At 34.7% G+C, this 22,774-nt stretch overlaps 2 protein-coding genes across 2 annotated transcripts; one reads left to right on the forward strand and one right to left on the reverse strand.

Moving 5' to 3' along the window:
- Positions 1-722: 722 nt before the first annotated feature.
- LOC127881299 (small lysine-rich protein 1-like) lies at positions 723-11,024 on the reverse strand. The gene is made up of 3 exons (XM_052429051.1): positions 10,880-11,024; positions 5,736-5,910; positions 723-4,544 (listed from the first exon to the last, which is right to left on the reverse strand). Exons 2-3 carry the CDS (start codon positions 5,787-5,789, stop codon positions 4,257-4,259), a joined length of 342 nt encoding a protein of 113 aa, XP_052285011.1. The 5' UTR covers positions 5,790-5,910; positions 10,880-11,024; the 3' UTR covers positions 723-4,256.
- A 91-nt stretch (positions 11,025-11,115) lies between these two features.
- On the forward strand, positions 11,116-22,410 carry LOC127881280 (zinc finger protein 761-like). Its single transcript, XM_052429029.1, has 4 exons — positions 11,116-11,180; positions 13,638-15,693; positions 17,355-17,522; positions 18,653-22,410. The coding sequence occupies exons 2-4, from the start codon at positions 13,650-13,652 to the stop codon at positions 19,489-19,491; spliced, it is 3,051 nt and encodes a 1,016-aa protein (XP_052284989.1). The 5' UTR covers positions 11,116-11,180; positions 13,638-13,649; the 3' UTR covers positions 19,492-22,410.
- The last annotated feature ends 364 nt before the right edge of the window (positions 22,411-22,774 follow it).

Raw genomic sequence — 22,774 nt, forward strand, 5'->3', positions numbered from 1 at the left:
CCACAGACACAGACTAGGCAGTGACGACACTTCGCCAAAATTGGATTTTTGATAAAAGGATACTTTCTTTAAAGGAAAAAAACCCATAAACAACGGAACGTGTCGTCACTGATTAGTCGGTGCGGACCTCACATGCTAATCTGGGACCACACTTTAGCACATGTATTAAAGCCGGGTTTCCAATTGCGCGGCTTATTTTTTTTTTTTGTATAAATACATTTTTGGTCACACATAAATATCATGCGTGGGACCCTCCCTTTCACATCAATATGGTAACTCTTTCAGTGCTGGAACCGAATTTTGAAGGCCTTTGCAAACAGTTTCGATCCAGATGAGACGCCAAAGAACGTGGCGTCTCATCAGGATCCAAACTGTTTGCTATTCTGATAGTATTCTTTGAAACAAATCGAAGAAAATGCTAATTTTAGAACTTCAGCAGACGACATTTTAGCAGACGACAGATTTCCCAGCATGCAAAGGGTTAAAATCATAAACGAACAGAAATATTATAGTTCCGAGTTTGATTGCATTTTGTTTAATGTGCACACATGTTCTTTTACACAACATAGTGTACACTTATCACGAATCATTTTTATATACATCTAAAGAATGCATTGGATCTTTGTAATATTTTGGACATTATATATCGTTTCTTACATAGTTAAAGTTTTTGTTTATTGTTTTCAATATATTTGTGCATTTCATAATACTTTCAGAGCAAATTAAAAAAGCGATTTTATTGACATTTTCTATAAATTACAATGCATCACACATTGGTGTACAAAAAACAAACACGTCAACGTAATTTATAAACCTAATTATATTTCCCTAAATACCATTAAAAAAGACAAAACATGAACCACATAACAAAAGAAATAGATACTCTGTAACAAAACATTATTTTATAATGAACAACATTATAACAGTCGTATGCGTTGATTTAGAAAATTAATTAGCAAAATAGTAGAAATGATGTAGGTAACATGATAGGTTATGAATGCAGTATATAAGGTATGGATAGTACAGTACTGACCGAGTAGTAAACATACATCAGTCAAGAACTGGAACTCAGGTATATAAAAAGCATTTGAGTTACTCCCCTTTATGTTAGAAAGAAAAATGTTTAAAGAAACATTTCCATCATGTCGTAAAAACAACAAAACTCCACATCTTTCAAGTGTATGACACAAAAGAAGAAAAAAAGATGATTATTAAATAGATGAAAAATAAGTGCTAGTAGAAACCAAATATTCCTAATAAAACTTTAACACTTGGTCACTTGAAAAAATTATTAAATATTGAAATATCCACACCCAATAGGTCAATCACAACAAAATATGCAGCACTATTTGGCATTATATCATCATACCAATGTAAACAAAGTTTTTCTGTGAACATTTTCCATGAAATGAGATCACATGTTACCTTGATATCACAGACTGCTAAAATGGCATTATATAAATTATGTAATAAACTCGGACTAAAGAGAAATCTTTAAAAGGAAGTTCATCGGTGCATTGAAATAAAAACCTTACAGTATTGACTGTAAAGAGTTGGCAATGTCAGTGCAAACCCTGCAGGCTAATCAGGGACAACACTTTCCACTTTAATAATGTAACACTTCTTCTAAAAGAAGTCTCTTATAGCTGAAAATCAAGTTTACTGGTTGGTGGAAAGTGTCTTTCCTGATAAGCCTGTGCAGACTTCACAGAATAATCTAGGGTGACATTACACTCATGCATTAAGCCCCGTTTTCCCATAATCTAGGATGACATTACACTCATGAATTAAGCCCCGTTTTCCCATAATTGAGGATGACATTACACTCATGCATTAAGCCCCGTTTTCCCATAATCTAGGATGACATTACACTCATGCATTAAGCCCCGTTTTCCCATAATCTAGGATGACATTACACTCATGCATTAAGCCCCGTTTTCCCAGAGCAAGGCTTATATTATAATAGTGCGTGTTCAAAGTTCAAACCATACCCAAAAGGGTTGCTGCAATATAAACCTTAACCCTTTGCATGCTGGGAAATTTGTCGTCTGCTAAAATGTCGTCTGCTAAATTTCTAAAATTAGTATTTTCTTCATTTTTTTCAAAGAATACTATCAGAATAGCAAACAGTTTGGATCCTGATGAGACGCCTCGTTCTGCTGCGTCTCATCTGGATTCCAACTGTTTGCACAGGCCTTAAAAATTCGGTTCCCGCACTGAAAGGGTAAAAGCGTGACAGAATCTGAAATGCTGTATTATTTGGCATGAAAGGCATTTGTTTGGTAATTTGATTTTTTGTTAGTAATTTTATGAAATAAAAATGATAAACATAATAACTTAACAGCATCTGGTAAAATGATGCATATAATTTCAAAATGAATTTCTGGTTTGTAATCACCAAGCTTTTGTATATGTTATGATGTTGCTTAAGGCAATATAAATCGTAATATAATTTTTGTAAGCGTACTGAAATACTCACTTCTTCATGAAAAAATGTCTTGCTGATTGAGAAGAGAAGTTTAAATTGCTTGTCAACAAATAATGATTCATAATAAATCACTTAAATATGTTGTTAAAAATTGGTGGAACTTAAAGTACAGCATAACAAGTGCCCATATAAAATTCTTATAAAAATATAAACAAAACTTCTCACTGCATAGTTATTTTCCACAACACAACAGCTATAAAACAGTACACATTTTGGCACTAATTAATGTATATATATATATATAAATATCTTCATACAGCTAATTCTTATGATAAGCTAAACTAAAAAATATACCTGATATATAGTTGATATTTACAAAATGTAAACAGCCATGCAATAACAGTAAGCTGCATATATAACAGAACCTGAATGAAATAAAATAATTGAGACAGAGACAAATTAAAGACAGATGTAATGTACGCTGTTTGATTAACAAACTCATTTAAAAGAATGTGAACATGAAATGGCAGTTAAATTTATAATCGTTTAGCATCCTGATCGGTAACAAAACCCAATTAAACAAACAAACAATGACGCATAACTGCATTTTTTGCAAAGAAAACAAATACATCAAACAGTTGTCATAATAACTTTTTCAAATTAACCAGTTAAAAAGTCAAGTATATTAAATTCCTAGAAACTAGGAAGATATTTTTTATATTTTGTGTTTTTTTTTTCTTTTCCTCTTCTTTTTTAAAATTATTTTATAGGTTGTTGTACAAATGATATAATGAATATAGAATGTACTCAATACTAACCATTTTTGAATGGAGTAAAATGATTCATGAATTTATCAAGTAACTTCATATGGAAAGTGGAATTCCAAACACAAATTCATTAACAAGAAAATGATGAAGTTTTAGTTAAATGGATTTCAATGGATTTTTACATACATGTACAAGTTAAGGAAAGCAGCATCACAAATTCTATGGTTGCGGTAGTAAGTGTGGTCACAGACACGCAGAGTTTCTTGCTCACATGCACAAGCTTCAAAGCCTAATTTCCTTATGAATCAGCGAATCAAGTTGACTTAATAAAAAAAAAAATTTGAAGTTTTTATTATTTTTTATGAACAAAGTTTTTTTATATTATAGATATTAGATAGAAAAGATAATTAATTTCAAAAAGACATATAAATTGCTCAAGTGAAATCAAAATAATTTAACATTTGTTAAGATGATTTTTAATTGTATCCGAATTGAAAAGCAGTAAATAGCATTTGATATAAGAGCAGTTTACACATAATTTATAAATGTATATCAAAAAGGTACAATAACAATTTAACATGCTTGTCAGATTATGTCATGGTATCATGTTGCATATTCAAGTAATTATCATAAAATAAAATATCTTACACACAAACAAAGTTAAGAAACCCATACCCAACAATTAACTATAATCAAAGATTATCAACAAAAAAAATCCAAATCACAGATATAAAGGTAATGCTGGCAGTTATTGTGGAATCATATGATTTTTTTGGGCAACAGACTCATCAGCAGTATCATGTCCTTCAGTCACACTCCATATCTTCAACAAACAACTTCCGAAATCACACACTCTTAAAAAACCGCAGGCAGTCCAAAAATGATCACTGTCGTCCCATAAACACCAACAATGGTGACAAACACCAATCTGCATTGCAATTTCACACAAAACAATCTGGCAGAGCTGGCAAAAATGGATCTCTTGCAGACTAATGACCAGGCACTAGAGGTTACAGGATGGTGAGGTTAGCAGACTTAAAATGTCTAAACACATTTGCTCATCATTTCTTCTTCTTTTTCTTTTTTCCGCCTTTCTTGCCCTTTTTACCCTTCTTGCCTCCCCCTCCCCCAGACTCCCATCCAAAGCCCCTCATCTCTAGGGCCTGTGGCGCGTCATGTGCAATATAATACAGGTTCTCCATTGCTGCCTGACTCATAATGTCCACCTCAGTTTTCTCCCCTTTCACTGCCTTCGCTGACCCCTTTGCTGATTTCTTCCCTCCCTTCTTTCCAGACTTCTTGCCGGATTTCTTGCCGGACTTCTTTCCCTTCTTTCCGCTTTTCTTTGGCTGCCAACAGGAAATTACATTTCAGTTACAGTTTTTGATAATCCTTTTGGGAGTATGACCTATAACCTTGAACATTGGAATTTTAGAGTCAATTAAATCTAAATTGGATTTGTTAAAATTGTTTTATTATACATTTGAACAATTTGTACTAAAACTGTAAACCAGTTAATTCCAAACATAAATCTGTAAAATGGATATTACAGCTACAAAACTCATGATTTCTATATTTATCATCGTAATTACTTATCATTAACAATTCTAACAATCAATTTGGATCAATTTGGAATTTTTGGATTTGGGGAAAAACAGTTACTTTCTGCTATCAGGAATACGACCCAATTGAATAACAGCAATGCTATGTGGCATAAAAAGCCCTTCAGTTACTGAATAGTTGTGATGAACAATGAAAACTCAAGTGTATCAAAGTCTGTACAGGGGATACTAAAAAATTAACACGTATTCAACCAATTAGATTTTTTTTTATAAGACCCCATACAATAAATGCTGTAATTTCAAAAGCCCCAGTAACAAAGTTGAGGAATTTATGTAACACTTCAGTGTATAGACAACATGTCTGATATTTGTCACTTCAGTGGATACTGTAGAACTATAACTGAAAGAATTCCTACGTGAATAATCTTTCTATTCTACTTTTGATAAAGAATGTGATTAACAAAAAATAACAACTCATGTTGTAAATTCTTAAGCATTTTAGTTACCCTTTATACTGTCATATTATCAACATTTTAATAAATTATAATCTTATCACAAGAAATGTATAGGCCACTTATTGTACTGTTTTACATTTTTAAACATTAAATGATTTACAAGAACCTTTGAAATTTTTATTAACAGAATGACAAATATTGGAAAATGTTACTGAAGCAAGGAATTATAAATTTAGCCAAATGGGACCACTGCCATCAGGGCTTTTCAAACATTTCGGTAAAGGGCCCAATGGCCACCCAATTAGTGAAAAATAAGTCACACATTTTTCGAAAAGTGAAAGCATGAGTCATTAACTGTTTGAAATTGTGTAGAAATTAGTAGGGACTTTTTTTAGTTGTGATTGCTTTGGAAACTTCTAACAATTGTTACAATTTGAGTGTATTAGTTCTCAAAATTGTTAAAAATGACCATTATCTAAGAAGGAAAAAAGCCACGAAAAGGTTTGGAAGCATCATGACATACCATGTTGGCGTTATGACCTGGTCGAGTGTTGAACTCATCAAGTGTCAAAGCCATAGAGCCGTCTACATGAACACCAAGCACACCACAAGGGGGAACAACTCCCCTGCAGCCGCTTGCACAGTTGTCTTCCTTGTCCCGAGCACAAAGGTGACAGCTAACATCATTAAAGGCACAACTGCAACCAAAAACAAGAGCACTGCATAACGGGTGCCACGCTCGACTGCGAAAGCTTGTCAGAATTTTTTTTTTTAAAGGTCACAGTGACCTTGACCTTTGACCTAGTGACCCGAAATGGGTGTGGTGTGTAGAACTCATCAAGGTGCATCTACCTATGAAGTTTCAAAGTTGTAGGTGGAAGCACTTTGATTTTAGAGGCAATGTTAAGTTTTTTTTAAAGTTTTATATTAGAGGTCACATTGACCTTGACCTTTGACCTAGTGACCCAAAAATGGGTGTGGCATGTAGAACTCATCGAGGTGCAACTACATATGAAGTTTAAAAGTTGTAGGTGGAAGCACTTTGATTTTAGAGCCTATGTTAAAGTTTGATATTAGAGGTCACAGTGACCTTGACCTTTGACTTAGTGACCCAAAACTGGGTGTGGCGTGTAGAACTCATCAAGGTGCATCTACATATAAAGTTTCAAAGTTGTAGGTGGAAGCACTTTGATTTTAGAGCCAATGTTATGGTTTTAGCACGATGCCTACGGCGGACGGCAGACGTCGGACGAGCTGGCTATGACAATAGCTCGGGTTTTCTCCGAAAAAAGCCTCGCTAAAAATGAATTGCATACTTAACGTGCAGGACCTGACACGTGTTTGTATTTGATGCCCTAAAATTAATTAAATTTATTCATGAATTTTGTTTTACCTTTCCCACAAAGATACGTGTTTTTACGCATTTGTAGTCCCTTCGAAAGTTAAATTTAATTAAAGACCTTTCTTTCTTGATTTAAGTGTTAAAAGCTTCATTTCCAACTTAAGATACTGATGACCAGCAAACAGCATAAAACCTGAACAGACTGCGAGTTGCTAGCAGGCTGTTCTGGTTTTATGCTGTTTGCACATACATGTAGCCATTTTCACTTTGCTTCTGAGTGGAAAAGAGTTGAGATTAAAGTTGCAGGTCATGCTCATTAGTTTCCTTAATCCTTTATTTACAACCAGAAATGTGAATAGTGTACAAAATATAGAGTTGTAGGATATAAGCTTAATTTTGACTCCAAGAATGTCCAATACATGTCAGGGCCTAAATTTTATGATGACTTTACAAATATTGACACAGTCAGTGAAGTGTCAGATACCTATAAAATAGTCGCTGATAAGGCAAATATAGCTCACTGTTGATACCTCATAATTTATTGACTTAACCATCTATAGTAAGTGTTGTGATACAGAAATGCTTGTTGTTCAAATATTCACATGTCTTTATGTGAGTTTATGAAAAGAAATGCAAATGATGAACAAAACCATTGCTGGTGCTGTAAATTTGCACAACTTTGCACCTTTACACTGATTTTAGTCAAGTGACAGTTAATATTAACTTTTTTTATCTCAGTTTTATATTTGTTTACATAGATTAGATGACTACTTTTTCATAACAATATTGCATGATTATAAGGTCATTAGGTGTTTATATGCCAATAACATCTGTATAAGGTTTGTGATCATAAAATAAGTACTTCCAGAACAGCATTCTCAACTGTTACTTTGGCTTGCACAAATACATATTGACAATTCTTTAGGTGAGCATACATAATTTCCAAAAACCATTGGGTCTCTTGTCTGCATTAATAAATTGGTGTGGCAAGTGCAATATAAAATATCATGCAGATTGCAGTATCCCAAAAGGAAAGTCCTTAGAAGCATATCATGTTAAGGAAACAGAAAAAAAGGCATAAAAATAAGTGAAACAAGGATATCAGTGAAACTGATGGATGCTCCCCAATGATGCCCTTTGTCAATCTATGTGTTAATAACCACCTAAAAAAATCTTTTATTAGCCTCTGTGACCTTGACCCCAGTGACCTCATCAAAAGGTAGAGGCCCATGCAAGGTACCTACATGCCAAATATGAAAGAGATCAGTACAGTATTGAAGATGCTATGAGAAACTGTTACAAAAGTGTGATGGAAAAATCTATTATTACTTTTATTAGCCTCGGTGACCTTGACCCCAGTGACGTCATACCTCATAAAAAGGTAGAGGTCCATGCAAGGTACCTACATGCCAAATATGAAAGAGATCGGTAAAGTATTGAAGGTGTTATGAGAAACTGTAACAAAAGTGTGACAGAAAAATCTATTTTTAGCCTCGGTGACCATGACCTTAACCCCAGTGACCTCAAACCTCATCAAAAGGTAGAGGTCCATGCAAGGTACCTACATGCCAAATATGAAAGAGATCTGTAAAGTATTGAAGGTGCTATGAGAAACTGTAACAAAAGTGTTACGGAAGTAAGGAAAGACAAACTGGCAACTACTACTAAATGGTAATAGAGTTTTTAAGAATAAAATACAGAAAAAAGTTCTTACTGATGGCCCAAGTATTGGCTTTCAAATGTAGATTTTAATACATACAATAGCAATATGGTTATCATAAAAACAGCACATTTTATTACAGGAGGCTTTCATAACAAGGTCATTACAAGGTCTTTCTTTATGGTATCTTCAGGACTATGAACTGTTTATTTGTACTAAACACCAGTCATTTTAATGGAAACCAATAATACGATGGACCTACTTTTCTTCTTTAGTGAAGTATTCCAATTAATTAAATAAATAATCATTTACATTAATTTAAATACATATTAGGCTCAAATCGCCCTATATTGATTGACTTTTGGATTTCTAAATGAATACACAAGTTTGGGTCTTCATTTTAAATTCAGTGTATTATATAAATTGATTATCAGTCTGTATATTAATATCTGAGATACATGTACAGTGCCTAAATTTCCAAATATTATCTTATCGTGATTCATTAAGCTTTGAAGTCATGTAGACAGTCATTAATACAGGACACACAAATTTAACAATAACTGCTAACTTGGAGTCTTCCGGGATATGCCTTGAAAAAAAACATTGGACAAGTCCTGATTTTATCTACTTGCATGAAAACATTACCGGTTACCAAATTTTTTAAAAGAGACATAATTTTACTAAAATGCTTGTCACATTTATGGAACTTTTTCACTGAATTAACATTAGGACCCAAAGGCAGGTATACAAGTTTAACAGCATATGTTAGGCATAATATAGAGATATGGTACATACTAGGGAAAATAAAGTATCTTAAAAAGATAATTATAAATTTCTATTACCGGGCATGTAAATTTATAACTTAAAACAATTAGAAACAAAGGTTAAAAAATGCATTGCAAATGCAAGTGACTCACATCATAACACAATTCATGACAAGTGTTTTTTTTCCCCCATAGGACCAAGGTCTGTGAACTTTGCAGGGAAAATGCCCTTTACTCTATGAAGATTTCAGTCTTGCATCAGGTCAAATGGATTCTGAGTATTTCACACAAGTTGTGTATCGTGTTATTTCTTAAAATTTGACCCAGCATTTGAAAAAATATAACAAGATATGTACATTTCCAGAAAGAAAATTCAATTCAGCTTAAATAAGACTGAGTTCGTGGAAACCGCTGCACAATTGATGAAGTTATGGCTGTTCAAAGCAATGCACCTTGTTTTCTGGTCATTTTTAGTTGAATACCTTGTAATATACAATATTTCTTTGACATCTCACTGTCAATACTTTTATTGCACAATATTGTATAAATCTTTTTTTTGCAATGACAGCGCAGGGCTTGAATTTAACTTTTTTTACTACTTGCAAAACATTGCGAGCAGCTTTAATAACAACTCGCAAAATCAAAAACATTCTTGCAAATTTTAGTTTAATATTAAGTTATTTTCTCCAATTTTTACTGTTTTCATAGAAGGATTTAATTTCTGTTTTTTCCTAACTCAAAGGTTAACTTTGCTTTATCTTTCGTATCGTTATTTCCGTCTGTGGGCAAAAAGAAACTAGTTATTTTTTCGCAACTAGTCTGTTTAAATTAAATGAACACTTGTGAATAGTAGACTGTTTCACATTCTTTGTACCAATACCATCCGCGTATCTGTAATATAAGTATACCAGTCTACATACAAAGTGTGTGCTTCCGCATACGGGTATTTGGACATTCTATAAATTGACCTATGGTTTATTGTTCATGACGTGGAGCGCATTTCATTATTACTTGTGTTGTTTTTTTTTTCACTATTTCTTTACTCGCAAAAAAATACTAGAGGCTTAAAAGTTAACTCCTAATCAGTATTTTTCACTCGCATTTTGCGAGTGTGCGAGTGTTAATTTCGAGCCCTGCAGCGGGATCTGTCAATTATACCCAAAAGGGGAGTTCAACAGTATCTGAAGATAGATAGATATTTGATAGTGAATTTTTGTTTTCAGAAAGTTGATTTTTTGTTATAATTTTATTATTTTTCATTCAAAATGATGTTTTTACCAATTAATATCATAGCCACACCGTAACAACCTGTGGTTTGCCCTTGGTCATGTGATAGTGGAATCATTAATTATAAGACAAAGGCAGAAATTGAAGGGTACCTTTGAACATTTTGAATGAAAGTGGCATTTAAATTACAATTTACAAATTAAATACATAACAAATGAAGGTACAAAAAGGATCATTGAATCATACAGACAAACAAAACGTCACACACAACTTGTAACACTAACTGGCTGTGATATTAAATACTGTGATTCAAATTTTGCCGAGAGACAACTGAATCAGAGTATCAAATGTTATAAACATATGAAATGCCATCCTTTAATAAACTTTTAATACTATGTTAAAATATCTAAATGTTGAGAATCTAGCAAGACCTTATGTATATAAAATAAATACGGAATATTGTTAAATGCAAAAGCTTAAGGAGTCCATATTATATGACACTCATAGCATTGCCTTCATTTATAACAACTCGCGAAAATATGTCATAATCGTAGTTCGTAGCATGAATACAGAATTTGAAAAATTAAACGTTGAAAAATATTATAGCTTTAAATATAAATCTCTCAGATTTTAAGAGAAAACGATTAATAGCAAAACAAATGTAGAAAACAAACCATTTTATAACTGCTAATTGTCCACTTCCTGAGAATTTCCAATTAGGAGTCAGGATGTCTCCATGACTACCATTGTTTCCTGTTATACTTTATCGGAGTTATTTAAGTTTATCTTAAATAAACATTTCGATAGTTCATTTTTATAAAACAAGTAATTTATATTTAAGAAAAAAAAATAAGTTTATAAATTAATATTATTTATTCAAGTTTGAAATGCGCATGCCTAGTATTCGTATCCGGAAGAAGACAGAGGGACCATTTCAAATGATCTTTTCATTTTGACAGCTAGGGGTCGACAGATGTAAACAAACTTTATTTTCGACAATTTTACTTTCGTCATAGTGTTTGGTAGTAATTGAAGTTTAACTGCATACTTTAAAGTTTATTAACAAAAACGTACTGTACCTGTGTATTTTTCTCCCCAGGTCAATGGCGTCCATATAATTTTATTAGCATTTGTATTTTATATTATTATTATTGATTGTGTTCATTGATTTCTTTTAAAATTTGATATCACCTGAATATGACAGTGTTTTAAAATGCAGATATAAAGAGCATGAACAAAACTTCAATTTGTTATTGTAACCAACAAAATAATCTGACTTTTTTGTTTCCAATTCCATACACATTTGGCAAACCTTAAACCTTAAATATTTATCTATGACATCACATGTAGATGGTATTGTCAGGAGTTTTTTCCGCTTTATATTTTACAGCATGTGCCTTTTTGATTGGGGAAAAAACACGATAGACCATGAAAATGGGAAAACTAAACATTATTAAATGCTTATAACTATAACAGTATACCAATATGAATTGTTTATAAGTGCATGTTTAAGTCAAACTGCTGGCTAAAATTTATATTATAAAGATCAGGTCAGAAGATTGGTCTCAATGATATCTTGGATGAGTTCGAAATTGATTATGTTTGCTTGAAAAAGTGGCTTCCAAGGGGCATGGGCATTTTTCCTAAAATGGCCATAGTAATATCTTGTTAACACTCCAGAGGCCACATTTACTGTCCGATCTTCATGAAACTTGGTCAGAAGATTCATCCCGATAATATCTTGGACGAGAAAATGGGAAAACTAAACATTATTAAATGCTTATAACTATAACAGTATACCAATATGAATTGTTTATAAGTGCATGTTTAAGTCAAACTGCTGGCTAAAATTTATATTATAAAGATCAGGTCAGAAGATTGGTCTCAATGATATCTTGGATGAGTTCGAAATTGATTATGTTTGCTTGAAAAAGTGGCTTCCAAGGGGCATGGGCATTTTTCCTAAAATGGCCATAGTAATATCTTGTTAACACTCCAGAGGCCACATTTACTGTCCGATCTTCATGAAACTTGGTCAGAAGATTCATCCCGATAATATCTTGGACGAGTTCAAAAATGATGCTGGTTGGTATTGCTGCCAGGGGGAGGGGCATTTTTCCTTATATGGCTATGGTAAAACCTTGTTAACACTCTAGAGGTCACATTTATTTTCCGATCTTCATGAAACTTGGTCAGAAGATTTGTCCCAATAATATCTTGTTATGTCAGGTGAGCGACTTTGGGCCTTTCAGGCCCTCTTGTTTAATTTTTTCAATTGGGAAACAGCCTGTACTAGGCTGTATTTTTGGGCGAAAAATCACTTATTGCACAATAACAACATCTAATAGAATAAAGATAATAAATTAATGTACAACTAAATAATATTAAAGAATTGATTCTGAATAACCATTTGACAAACATAACTTATAATATATAAAGTTCAAGGTGGTCATTGATGACTAAGAAACATGTTTTTTTAGTAATATCATTATGATCAAATAAAATGCACACAATGTTGTGTTGGTCGTATGCATGCCATTATTGAAATATTGCAAGTTAATATTTAACTTTGCATACAGTTGTTGATTATTAAACCATCAGTAAATGCCTTAGAAACATTCACCAGGAAACCTGCATGTCCTGTCACACGATATTTAGTTTTCCAGTTTGCTAGTTCTAGATTAACCCCCCCCCCCCTAAACAAAACCTACAATGACTTGAGAAAATACACTAGATGCTTTATTGTTATCCAAGCAAAGTATGGGAATGTACAAAATTAGTGGTAAATATACCAAAATGTACTTTTTATCTCTCGCCATAGGCGGAGGGATATTGTTTTTGCGTTGTCTGTCCGTCCAGCACTTTTGTGTCCGGAGCCATATCTTGGAAGTGCTTTGGTGGATTTCATTGAAACTTGGTATGAGTATATATATGGATAAGAGGATGATGCATGCCAAATGGCATTGTACACCATCTGTTAATAATAGAGTTATGGCCTTTTGTATCTTAAAAAAAAAGCTTTTTTACCTGAGTGTCAAATGTAACTCTTTTGTGTCCAGAAGCATATTGGTGGGGGATATCAATTCAACGAATTTGCTTGTTTATTAGGAATTCTTGATGTAATAACAAGGTTCTAAGATTAATAAGATACAACATCTCATCATTGCTAAGTCCAGATAATACACTATTATAATGAGTCAGCTTATATTGCACTCGATTCTTGTCACCCTAGGAAGACTTCAAGCCGATTCATGTTACCCTGGGGTGACTTGAAGCCATTTCAGATCGACAATGACCCAATGAGCGCTAGTATAGTGCTTTGTTAAATACAGTTGCTTTGTCAAGGTAATACACTTTTATTATAAGATTCTATTACACAAATATCAGCATAAATATGTCTCTAAAGTTTAATAGAACCTTGTTAAATTTCAGGCGATATTCACAATGACTTCATATGGTCTCCTAGATGATGCTGCAAGCCCTAATCTGCCTATTCTTTCACCTGAACCAGATCGGCCTTCACTCCATCAGGGCAGTTCCCTGGAGAAGAAATCAGACTTCAACATTCTAGAGAAATTGAAGCATTTGAGAGATGAAAAGAAATTTTGCGATGTGGTCCTGGAGGTGCGAGGTGTGAAATTTGTTGCTCATAAAAATGTCTTGGCATCTTGGAGCCCAAAGTTTGCTGCAAAATTGTTCAGCGATAATCCAAATGTTTATAAAGACTACATTCTTGTGTGCTATGACAACAGTGAAGTGTTCTCGGACTTGTTAGACTTCATGTACAATGGATATGTTGCTCCGAGAGAAACTAACTTCCTCCAGCTGCTTCACTTAGCCGTGAGCTTCCAAATTGAAACACTGAAAAATTATTGTGAAGAGTTCCTTCGGTGCAACTTACACTTGGGTAATTTTGTCAGCACATATTTCTTAAGTCGCAAATTCAAACTGGACACATTAGAAGAGTACATTGTGGGCTTTTTGCAGTTAAATCTTTCAGATACGGTCAAACAGCCAGAGTTTCTGTCTCTGAAGGCTGAAAAATTCAACACTTTCCTGTCCGAAGGATGTATGAAGAAGATCAAGCCAGAAATCAAACTTTTCCTCATTATCAGTTGGGTAGGTTATGATGTTCAGGAAAGGGAGAAATACCTTGTGGTTCTACTTGGTCACATCAACTGGTGCACTGTTGCCAATGACTTCCTTCTTGAAATCAACCGCACTGAAAACTTTTTCACCTCTCACGAGTCAAGCCTCTACTTGCTGCTACAGACCTTGTACAGTGCTGGAATTCCTTTAGGGCCCTACAAAAATGTGTTCCCTAGGTTACGGGATACTCATTCAGCCATTCTTAAAGAAGTTGTTCATACTAGCCTTTTAAAGCTTGACACAGAAACCTTCTGCCCAGTTACAATAACTGTTAAAGAAAGGCCACATCATAGGGATGCATGTGTCAGTACTAATGTAAGATCGCTGCCTTGTGTTTTTAGAGATGCTGCAATAAACACAAATGTAAACAGTCTGCATTTCCAGGAGTCTGAATGTCATGGTTCTGAGGAAAATCAGACATTTACAAACAGAAATCAAGAAGTACCTGTCTACACACAAGAAGCCAAATATGATCAATTTGAAACTCTAGGAGAATTCATTGAAGCAGAAATCCATGAAATTAAACTGAGAGAGTCGCAGGCAAAAATGTCCTTTGAAAATCACCTAGAGACAAAAAAACCGAGTGTAATCTCCACAATAGAAGCCAGCAAACCAAAACAGCCTCTCAAAAAACATAGATCAGTTAGTCAGGATCATGCTTTTTTTAAACGGGTTAAAATGGACGAAATTAGTGGACAATTCAATATGGAAACAAGAAAAAGTCAAAGAACAATTGTACAAGAGAAACAATCTATAGTAGTTGAAAATTTTGAAGTACTTCATGAGCAAGACACTAATCCCAAAGATAATTATGACATTAATAGTGACCAAACTCACCTAACTCATTTTAATGCTGAAGTAAGTGAGGCTGTAAATAAAGAAGATGCACTAGATGAAGAAATTCAAGATAATACTGGAAATAAAGTCAAACCAAATCAAACAGTGGCGAAAAATAACTCAAGGGAGTGCAAGAAAGAGGTTTCTGAAAAAGAGGTTAAACAGCTGATATGCCAGTATGAAAACTGTGCTTATATCACCAAGTACGCACAGAGAATGGAGAAGCATATCAAGACAGTGCATGAAACCACGTTTGAGCTGCAATGCAACCTGTGTCAATTTGAAACGAAAGAAGTGAGGAAGTACAATGCGCACATGAAAACCCATTTTCCAGGACCGCCATTCAAGTGCGACTATCCGCGATGTACGTACAGCCACGAGAAGATCCAGACCATGCTTATTCACAGACTCGTACATACAGATGATAGGCCCTTCACCTGTGACTGTGGAATGAGGTTTAGAACCAATAACACTCTCATTGCTCACAAGAAAACACATTTAGGTATGTTATTAGTTAAACCTATATATTTAAGCTCGAAAACATGGAAATTCTGAGACTTATTGAAAAGCTCTTGATTCCGTTCACTGTGTGGAACTAGTACTGTCTTGGTGTCTTTATGGCAGATCTAAAGAATGCCCCGACAGCTGGGCTCAAACCTGTGATCCCGCAATGCCAACACAATATCAACTATGCCATATTAACCTTAGTAGGATATGATGAGACCTATGCTAGGCTCTCCATGGACAACCCTTTTATATACCAAATTTGTTAATCATAGAAATATCTTAAAAGAAATATCAGAAATGTCTTGAGCAATATATTGTAGCAGTATTCTGCAACCATGTTGCTCCCTTTTATTAAGCGACTCGCAGCTTTTCTGGACTGGTAACACAAAAATGTTGCACATCTTTTGAATGTAAATTTCTTACTGCAGAAGAGGTGATTAAAGTATGCTTCAAAGATACCACATGTATCATCATTCAACTTCTTATTAACACTCGAAAAGCACATTATCTGATTTTGTCACCAGACTGGTCCGTCTTTCCACTCTGCTCCTTGTTAGCAACACCCTGTACCTTTTTTTGATCTTAGATACCGGTATTCCTTTACTTGACTCAGATTTTGTCGAAATTCTGTTTTCTTTAGTTATTATCCCCCGCCAAAAGCGTAGGGATACAGAAATGCATGGTGTTTTCTGTCCGTTCTTCTGTCACAAAATTTATTTTGGGCGGGGGATATCAATTAAACAAATTTGCTTGTTTTTTTATAAAGTATATACTGGCCAATTGATATACAATGTACCAGTAAGCAATTTAATTTTATTAATTTTGTTATAAAACATTAAATATGAAACATTTTTCTCGTGAAAGAACTTATTACCTATGCTTAAAATTTTGTGTTGTGTATTGATGAACTGGCAGGTGGTTGGGTTGGGCTTTCACTATAGTAAGTCGTACAGCTTTCATTGAAAGTTTACCAAACTTTCTGGAAAGCTATGTTGACATAAAATAGGGGCTTAGTTTGATTACCAGCCACTTCGCACCATACATTAAAGAGTTATTGTCCTTATATGCCCTTTTATGTGTGTAACAATTGGATGGATGGGTGTGCGGTTGGCAGATGGCTTTTTGCTCTCTTAGTCATATTTAAACAAATAAATATTTTCACCCAACTTCTTTTTCGGAAATGTTTGTGGACATAAAATGTTGGTCAAGATAGATAACCAGCTCATACCAGAGTTATTGCTCATTTTTGTGCTTGCAAAGTTCATCATTTCTGCTTTCTTACTTATATTCTTTTAATCAAATCTTCACCAAAGTTTCTGCAAATGTTTGTTGATATAAAATGATGGCCTATTTTGTTAAACAGCCATATTGCGCCAAGCACTTCAGAGTTATTGCACTATGTTTATACAAAATTTGATGTTTCAGTTTTATTCACTCATTCACTTTTCACTGAATATACACCAAAGTTTTCCAAACTTTTCAGGTATGTTGTAATTGTTTGATGCTGGCAATTACATGTACATCTGTCAATTACCTTGTCCATTACCTTGTTAATTTTAGATAAACACGAATTGATGAAACTTTGATAAGGAGTAAAAGACCTTGATTGAAAGTAATTAGAGTGGTGATCCTGTTATAATTCCTTTTGTATTATAGGTGTGAAGGCATACAAATGCCCGGAGTGTGATGTCTCGTTTGCCACACGGAATACCCTGAACCAACACATGGTCACCCATAGCGATGTGCGCCCCTACCTCTGTGACCTGTGTGGGTTTTCAACCAAGTTTCAGTCGCACCTGATTGCACATAAACGTATACATACTGGTAAGGTTCAGTCACACCTGATTGCACATAAGTGTATGCATACTGGTAAGTTTCAGTCACACCTGATTGCACATAAGTGTATGCATACTGGTAAGTTTCAGTCACACCTGATCGCACATAAACGTATGCATACTGGTAAGTTTCAGTCACACCTGATTGAACATAAACATGCACACTGGTAAGTTTCAGTCATGCCTGATAGCACATAAGTGTATGCATACTGGTAAGTTTCAGTCACACCTGATTGCACATAAGTGTATGCACACTTGTAAGTTTCAGTCACACCTGATTGCACATAAGTGTATGCATACTGGTAAGTTTCAGTCACACCTGATTGCACATTTGTGTATGCATACTGGTAAGTTTCAGTCACACCTGATTGCACATAAGGGTATGCATACTGGTAAGTTTCAGTCACACCTGATTGCACATAAGTGTATGCATACTGGTAAGTTTCAGTCACACCTGATTGCACATAAGTGTATGCATACTGATAAGTTTCAGTCACACCTGATTGCACATTTGTGTATGCATACTGGTAAGTTTCAGTCACACCTGATAGCACATAAGTGTATGTCATACTGGTAAGTATGTATGCATACTGGTAAGTTTCAGTCACACCTGATTGCATATAAACATATAAATATTGGTAAGACATTTTAACCAAAATATCGTTGAACATTTTGGAATTAGAAGTAGAAGTATTAACTATGAACTTTATGAACATGAATACTAGGCGATAAATCAATGCCAACACATGTGATGGACCAATGCAAGTAGACAATATTTAATAAATAACAGTATACATGTAGTTCATGATAAACACATGTTGTGCTTTGTTTTTAATTGCAAACATTTTATCACATACAGTTATGGAATGCTTCCATCTACCTACCTACCTAGTCCTTGTTGAGCCCGGAGGCACATAGGGCAAGATGCTTCCATCTACTGAACTAAAACATAAACTTTGTATTATTGTAAAACATAATGATTTGCAGTCTGTTCAGGTTTTATGCTGTTTGCTGCTCATCAGTGTCTAAGAGTTGGAAACAAGGCTTTACAACTTGAATCTGAGTGGTAAAAGGTTAAATATGACTGAAATAAACAGCTTGCATCTTGATCTATTTCAGGGGAGGTGTTCACCTGTACGGTAATGAACTGCAAATATTCCTCACCTAAGCGCAGTCAGTTGAAGTCTCACCTGCGATCACATTACGGCATACGGTCCAACATCTGCGAAATCTGCAGCAAGAGCTTCATAGAACGCAGCCATCTCCTGCGCCACCAGAAACTCCACACAAACGAGCGAATAAACTGTGAGCAGTGCGACTATTCAACAACCAGAAAAGATAAGCTGAAGGAACACATGAGGAAACATCACAGTGGGGAAGGGGCATCCCCGCCTAAAGCTAAGAAGGGCAAGTCCGGTACCATGTCTAAAAATAAAAACATGAAAAAGGTCCAGCCAAATCTGACTGCTTTAGCGATCAGCTCGTCAGTTACTGTGGATACTAGCGCTCCAATCACTGTAAAGTGGGACCATGCAGGATATTCCGTATCACATGATTATACGGACCAATCAACTCACGGGGACGGGTTACTGCCGGAGGACGCCGCATTTGGGGTGCTTCGTGACTCATTGTCGAACAACGAACCAATACAGCCTTTGTTGAGGATCGATCAGATAAATACTCATATGAATATATCCAAGACTTCCCTCGACTCTGGGGTTATTGTTAGTCAGAATGGCATACTGACGGGAAGTATGGACGGAACAATAATGAATTCTTCTATGCCAGTTCTGAACATTTTGACGAATGTGGATCCTATGTCGGTCAGTCAGGCTGTCCACTCCAGAATGGACACAGCTGACCATGCGCATGCTTACTCAATAATCAATTCCACTGCCCCTGTGAATATGCAGCAACAGGAGTTTACAGGGCTCAATGCATTTATGCCTTTTATTTAACCCTTTGCATGCTAGGAAATTTTTCATCTGCTAAAATGTTGTCTGCTGAATTTCTAAAATTAGTATTTTCTTGGATTTTTTTCAAAGAATACTATCAGAATATCAAACAGTTTGGATCCTGATGAGACGCCACGTTCTGTGGCGTCTCATCTGGATCCAAACTGTTTGCAAAGGCCTTCAAAATTCGGTTCCTGCACTGAAAGGGCTAAACTAGGAGTTCTACCATTACAATATTGAGGAATTGTGGAAATAGAATATCAAATGACATAATTATTTAATATCATGAGACTGAAACATTGTATAATATTAATTTCATATCATGTCAACAGAATTATTGTGATAAGTTTAAAATAAATGTCTTTAGTTTATATTGTGTATATTCTATTATTGTATGACATAACTTAAAATTAATGTAAATTATGAATTTTTCCCTTAATGAATTGATATACACGTAAACAATATTATTTTATGTTAAATATTAAAGATATTGTTTTTTTTGCCCTTCATTTTTATTTTGTTTTAGTTGTTAAAGCTTCTGCAAATTAAATATATAGGCATCAGATGTTTTTTTAGCACACCTGAGCACAATGTGCTCATGGCGAGCTTTTGTGATCACCTTTTGTCGGTAGTCCATTGTGCGACGTCAACATTTGCCTTGTTAACACAATATATTGTTCAATCCTCCTGAAATTTGTTCAGAAGATATGTGTCAATGATATCATGGACATGTTTGAAAATGGTTCTGGTTGGCCAAAAAACATGGCCGTCAGCTTGCAGGGCATTTTTCCTTATATGGCTTATTATGCTATAGAAAAACCTTGTTAACACTCTAGTGGCCACATTTATTGTCCGATCATCATGAAACTTGGTCAGAAGAATTGTCCCAATGATATCGTGGACGAGTTCGAAAATGGTTGGGGTTGCTTGAAAAACTTCGCTGCCAGGGGGCGGGGCATTTTTCCTTATATTTCTATAAATCGCTTAAGTTAAACCTTGTTAACACTACTCTAGAGTCCACATTTGTTGTCTGATAATATGAAGCATGGTCAGAAGATTTGTCCCAATGATATCTTGGACGAGTTAAAAAATGGTACTGGTTGGTTGAAAAACATGGCCGCCAGGGGGTGGGGAATTTTTCCTCTAAAAGTACACTCTTAAAGTACATTTAATGTCCAATCATCATGAAACATGGTAAGCACATTTGTTTTAATGATATCTGGAATGAGTTCGAAAATAGATCCGGTCTGTTGAAAAACATGGCCGCCAGGGGACGGGGAAAGATATCCTTATATGGCTATTGTAAAACCTTGTTAGCCCTCTAAAAGTTACATTTATAGTTTAGTCTGTATGAAACTTGGTGAGAACATTTGTTCTAATGATATCTTGGGCTGCACAGAACAGGTAAATTCCTTTGTATCTCAGGTGAGCGACTTTGGGACTTTCAGGCCCTCTTGTTTTTTAAATGTAACATTTTTTTTTATGTTCTTTTTTCAAACAATGGAATAATTAAATTGTCTAATTAATTTTAATAAAAGTAAGTATTTTGTCTTATGAGATAGGTAATTGATTTATAGAATAATTAGCAATTAAGTAAACAAAGCTATGTATTTTTTATGCATCTGGTACATATGTATTTAAGTCAATCTTATACCAACAGTTGACTTAATTATATCCAATTCACACGTTATGAATAAAAAATTGAACTATTTATAGCATGTCTTTTTAATAAATTGTATTAATAAAAAATAGACAGCATTATAACAATCTTTATGAATTTTAAGTGTTAAGGATAAGTAGGCATATTAAAGTTTAAAGGTACAAAACATGTCTTTATCCCCACGCTTTTTGAAAAAAAGGTGGGGATATTGTGGTTATCTCCGCCGTCCGTCCGTCCGTCCGTCTGTCCGTCCGTCCGTCCTGGCCACTATCTCCTCCTACACTAAAAGCACTAGAACCTTGAAACTTACACACATGGTAGCTATGAGCATATGTGCGACCCTGCACTATTTGGAATTTTGATCTGACCCCTGGGTCAAAAGTTATAGCAGTTGGGGTGGGGCCGCGTCAGAAATTATCACTCATTTTTTTAGGTTATTTTACATTTACTTCTTTATTTCTACACCGATTCACTTCAAATTGATACTGGACCTCTCTTATCATGTATATCATGGAGCTGCACATTTTGAGTGGTGAAAGGTCAAGGTCAAGGTCATCCTTCAAGGTCAAAGGTATTTTTATTTTATTTTTTATAGTAAAAATTGCCTTTTACTATAATTTCTTTATTTCTACACCGATTCACTTCAAATTGATACTGAACCTCTCTTATGACAATACGGTCAATCTCAACTATGCATGGCCCCATAACCAACCCTGGGACCCCGCCCACATAGACCACACCCGCCCAAAATTGCCTTTTACTATAATTTCTTCATTTCTACACAGATTCACTTCAAATTGATACTGAACTTCTCTTATGACAATACGGTCAATCTCAACTATGCATGGCACAATTACCAACCCTGGGGCGCCCTACCCACATATGTCACACCCACCCAAAATTGCCTTTTACTATAACTTCTTCATTTCTACACCAATTCACTTCTAATTGATGATGAACTTCTGTTATGACAATACGGTCAATCTCAGCTATGCATGGCCCCATTACCAACCCTGGGGCACACCTAGGTCAAACATTCGGCGTGGGGATACGCGTCGGCCTCTGCCGCGCCATTTCTAGTTTTCAATTTGATTAAAACATTAGTACAAAAAACATTAAGATAATAAATCAATTAAATATATGTTATGTTAATGTTCATTTAATTGATGATGCTTATGTTCAATCAAGATTTCATTCAGTGTAATTGTTGACAGAGGTTGACTCTGCAACTTGTGATGCACTTTTGTTATGAAATTTAATAAGCAAAGAATAAAAAAAACACTATATCAATCACTTGTGTTGATTTCCATTCATGATTTTTTAATGACTCACTGCGTACAAATGATTTACCCTTTCATGAAAGGATCAATGTTGAGCTTCCTTGGTGAGTCTGTTGTCTTTTATCTATCAAACTAACTTTGAAAAATGATCTTTGCTAGTAAGTGGCAAGACATTTTAATTGCGGATTTCCATAATTTCCCTATTTTAACTCGCTGAGGTGCCAACTTTATCGTTATTTGACGGTCTTAAGAACTCCCGTTACGTTTAAACCGACTAACTCATTTGTTATGAAGGTTAATTAATTAATTAGTATCATGTAACCTGTATTTGATCTCGATTTTGAAA

This window comes from Dreissena polymorpha, chromosome 5 (genome assembly GCF_020536995.1).
Source record: "Dreissena polymorpha isolate Duluth1 chromosome 5, UMN_Dpol_1.0, whole genome shotgun sequence".
NCBI lineage: Eukaryota > Metazoa > Mollusca > Bivalvia > Myida > Dreissenidae > Dreissena > Dreissena polymorpha.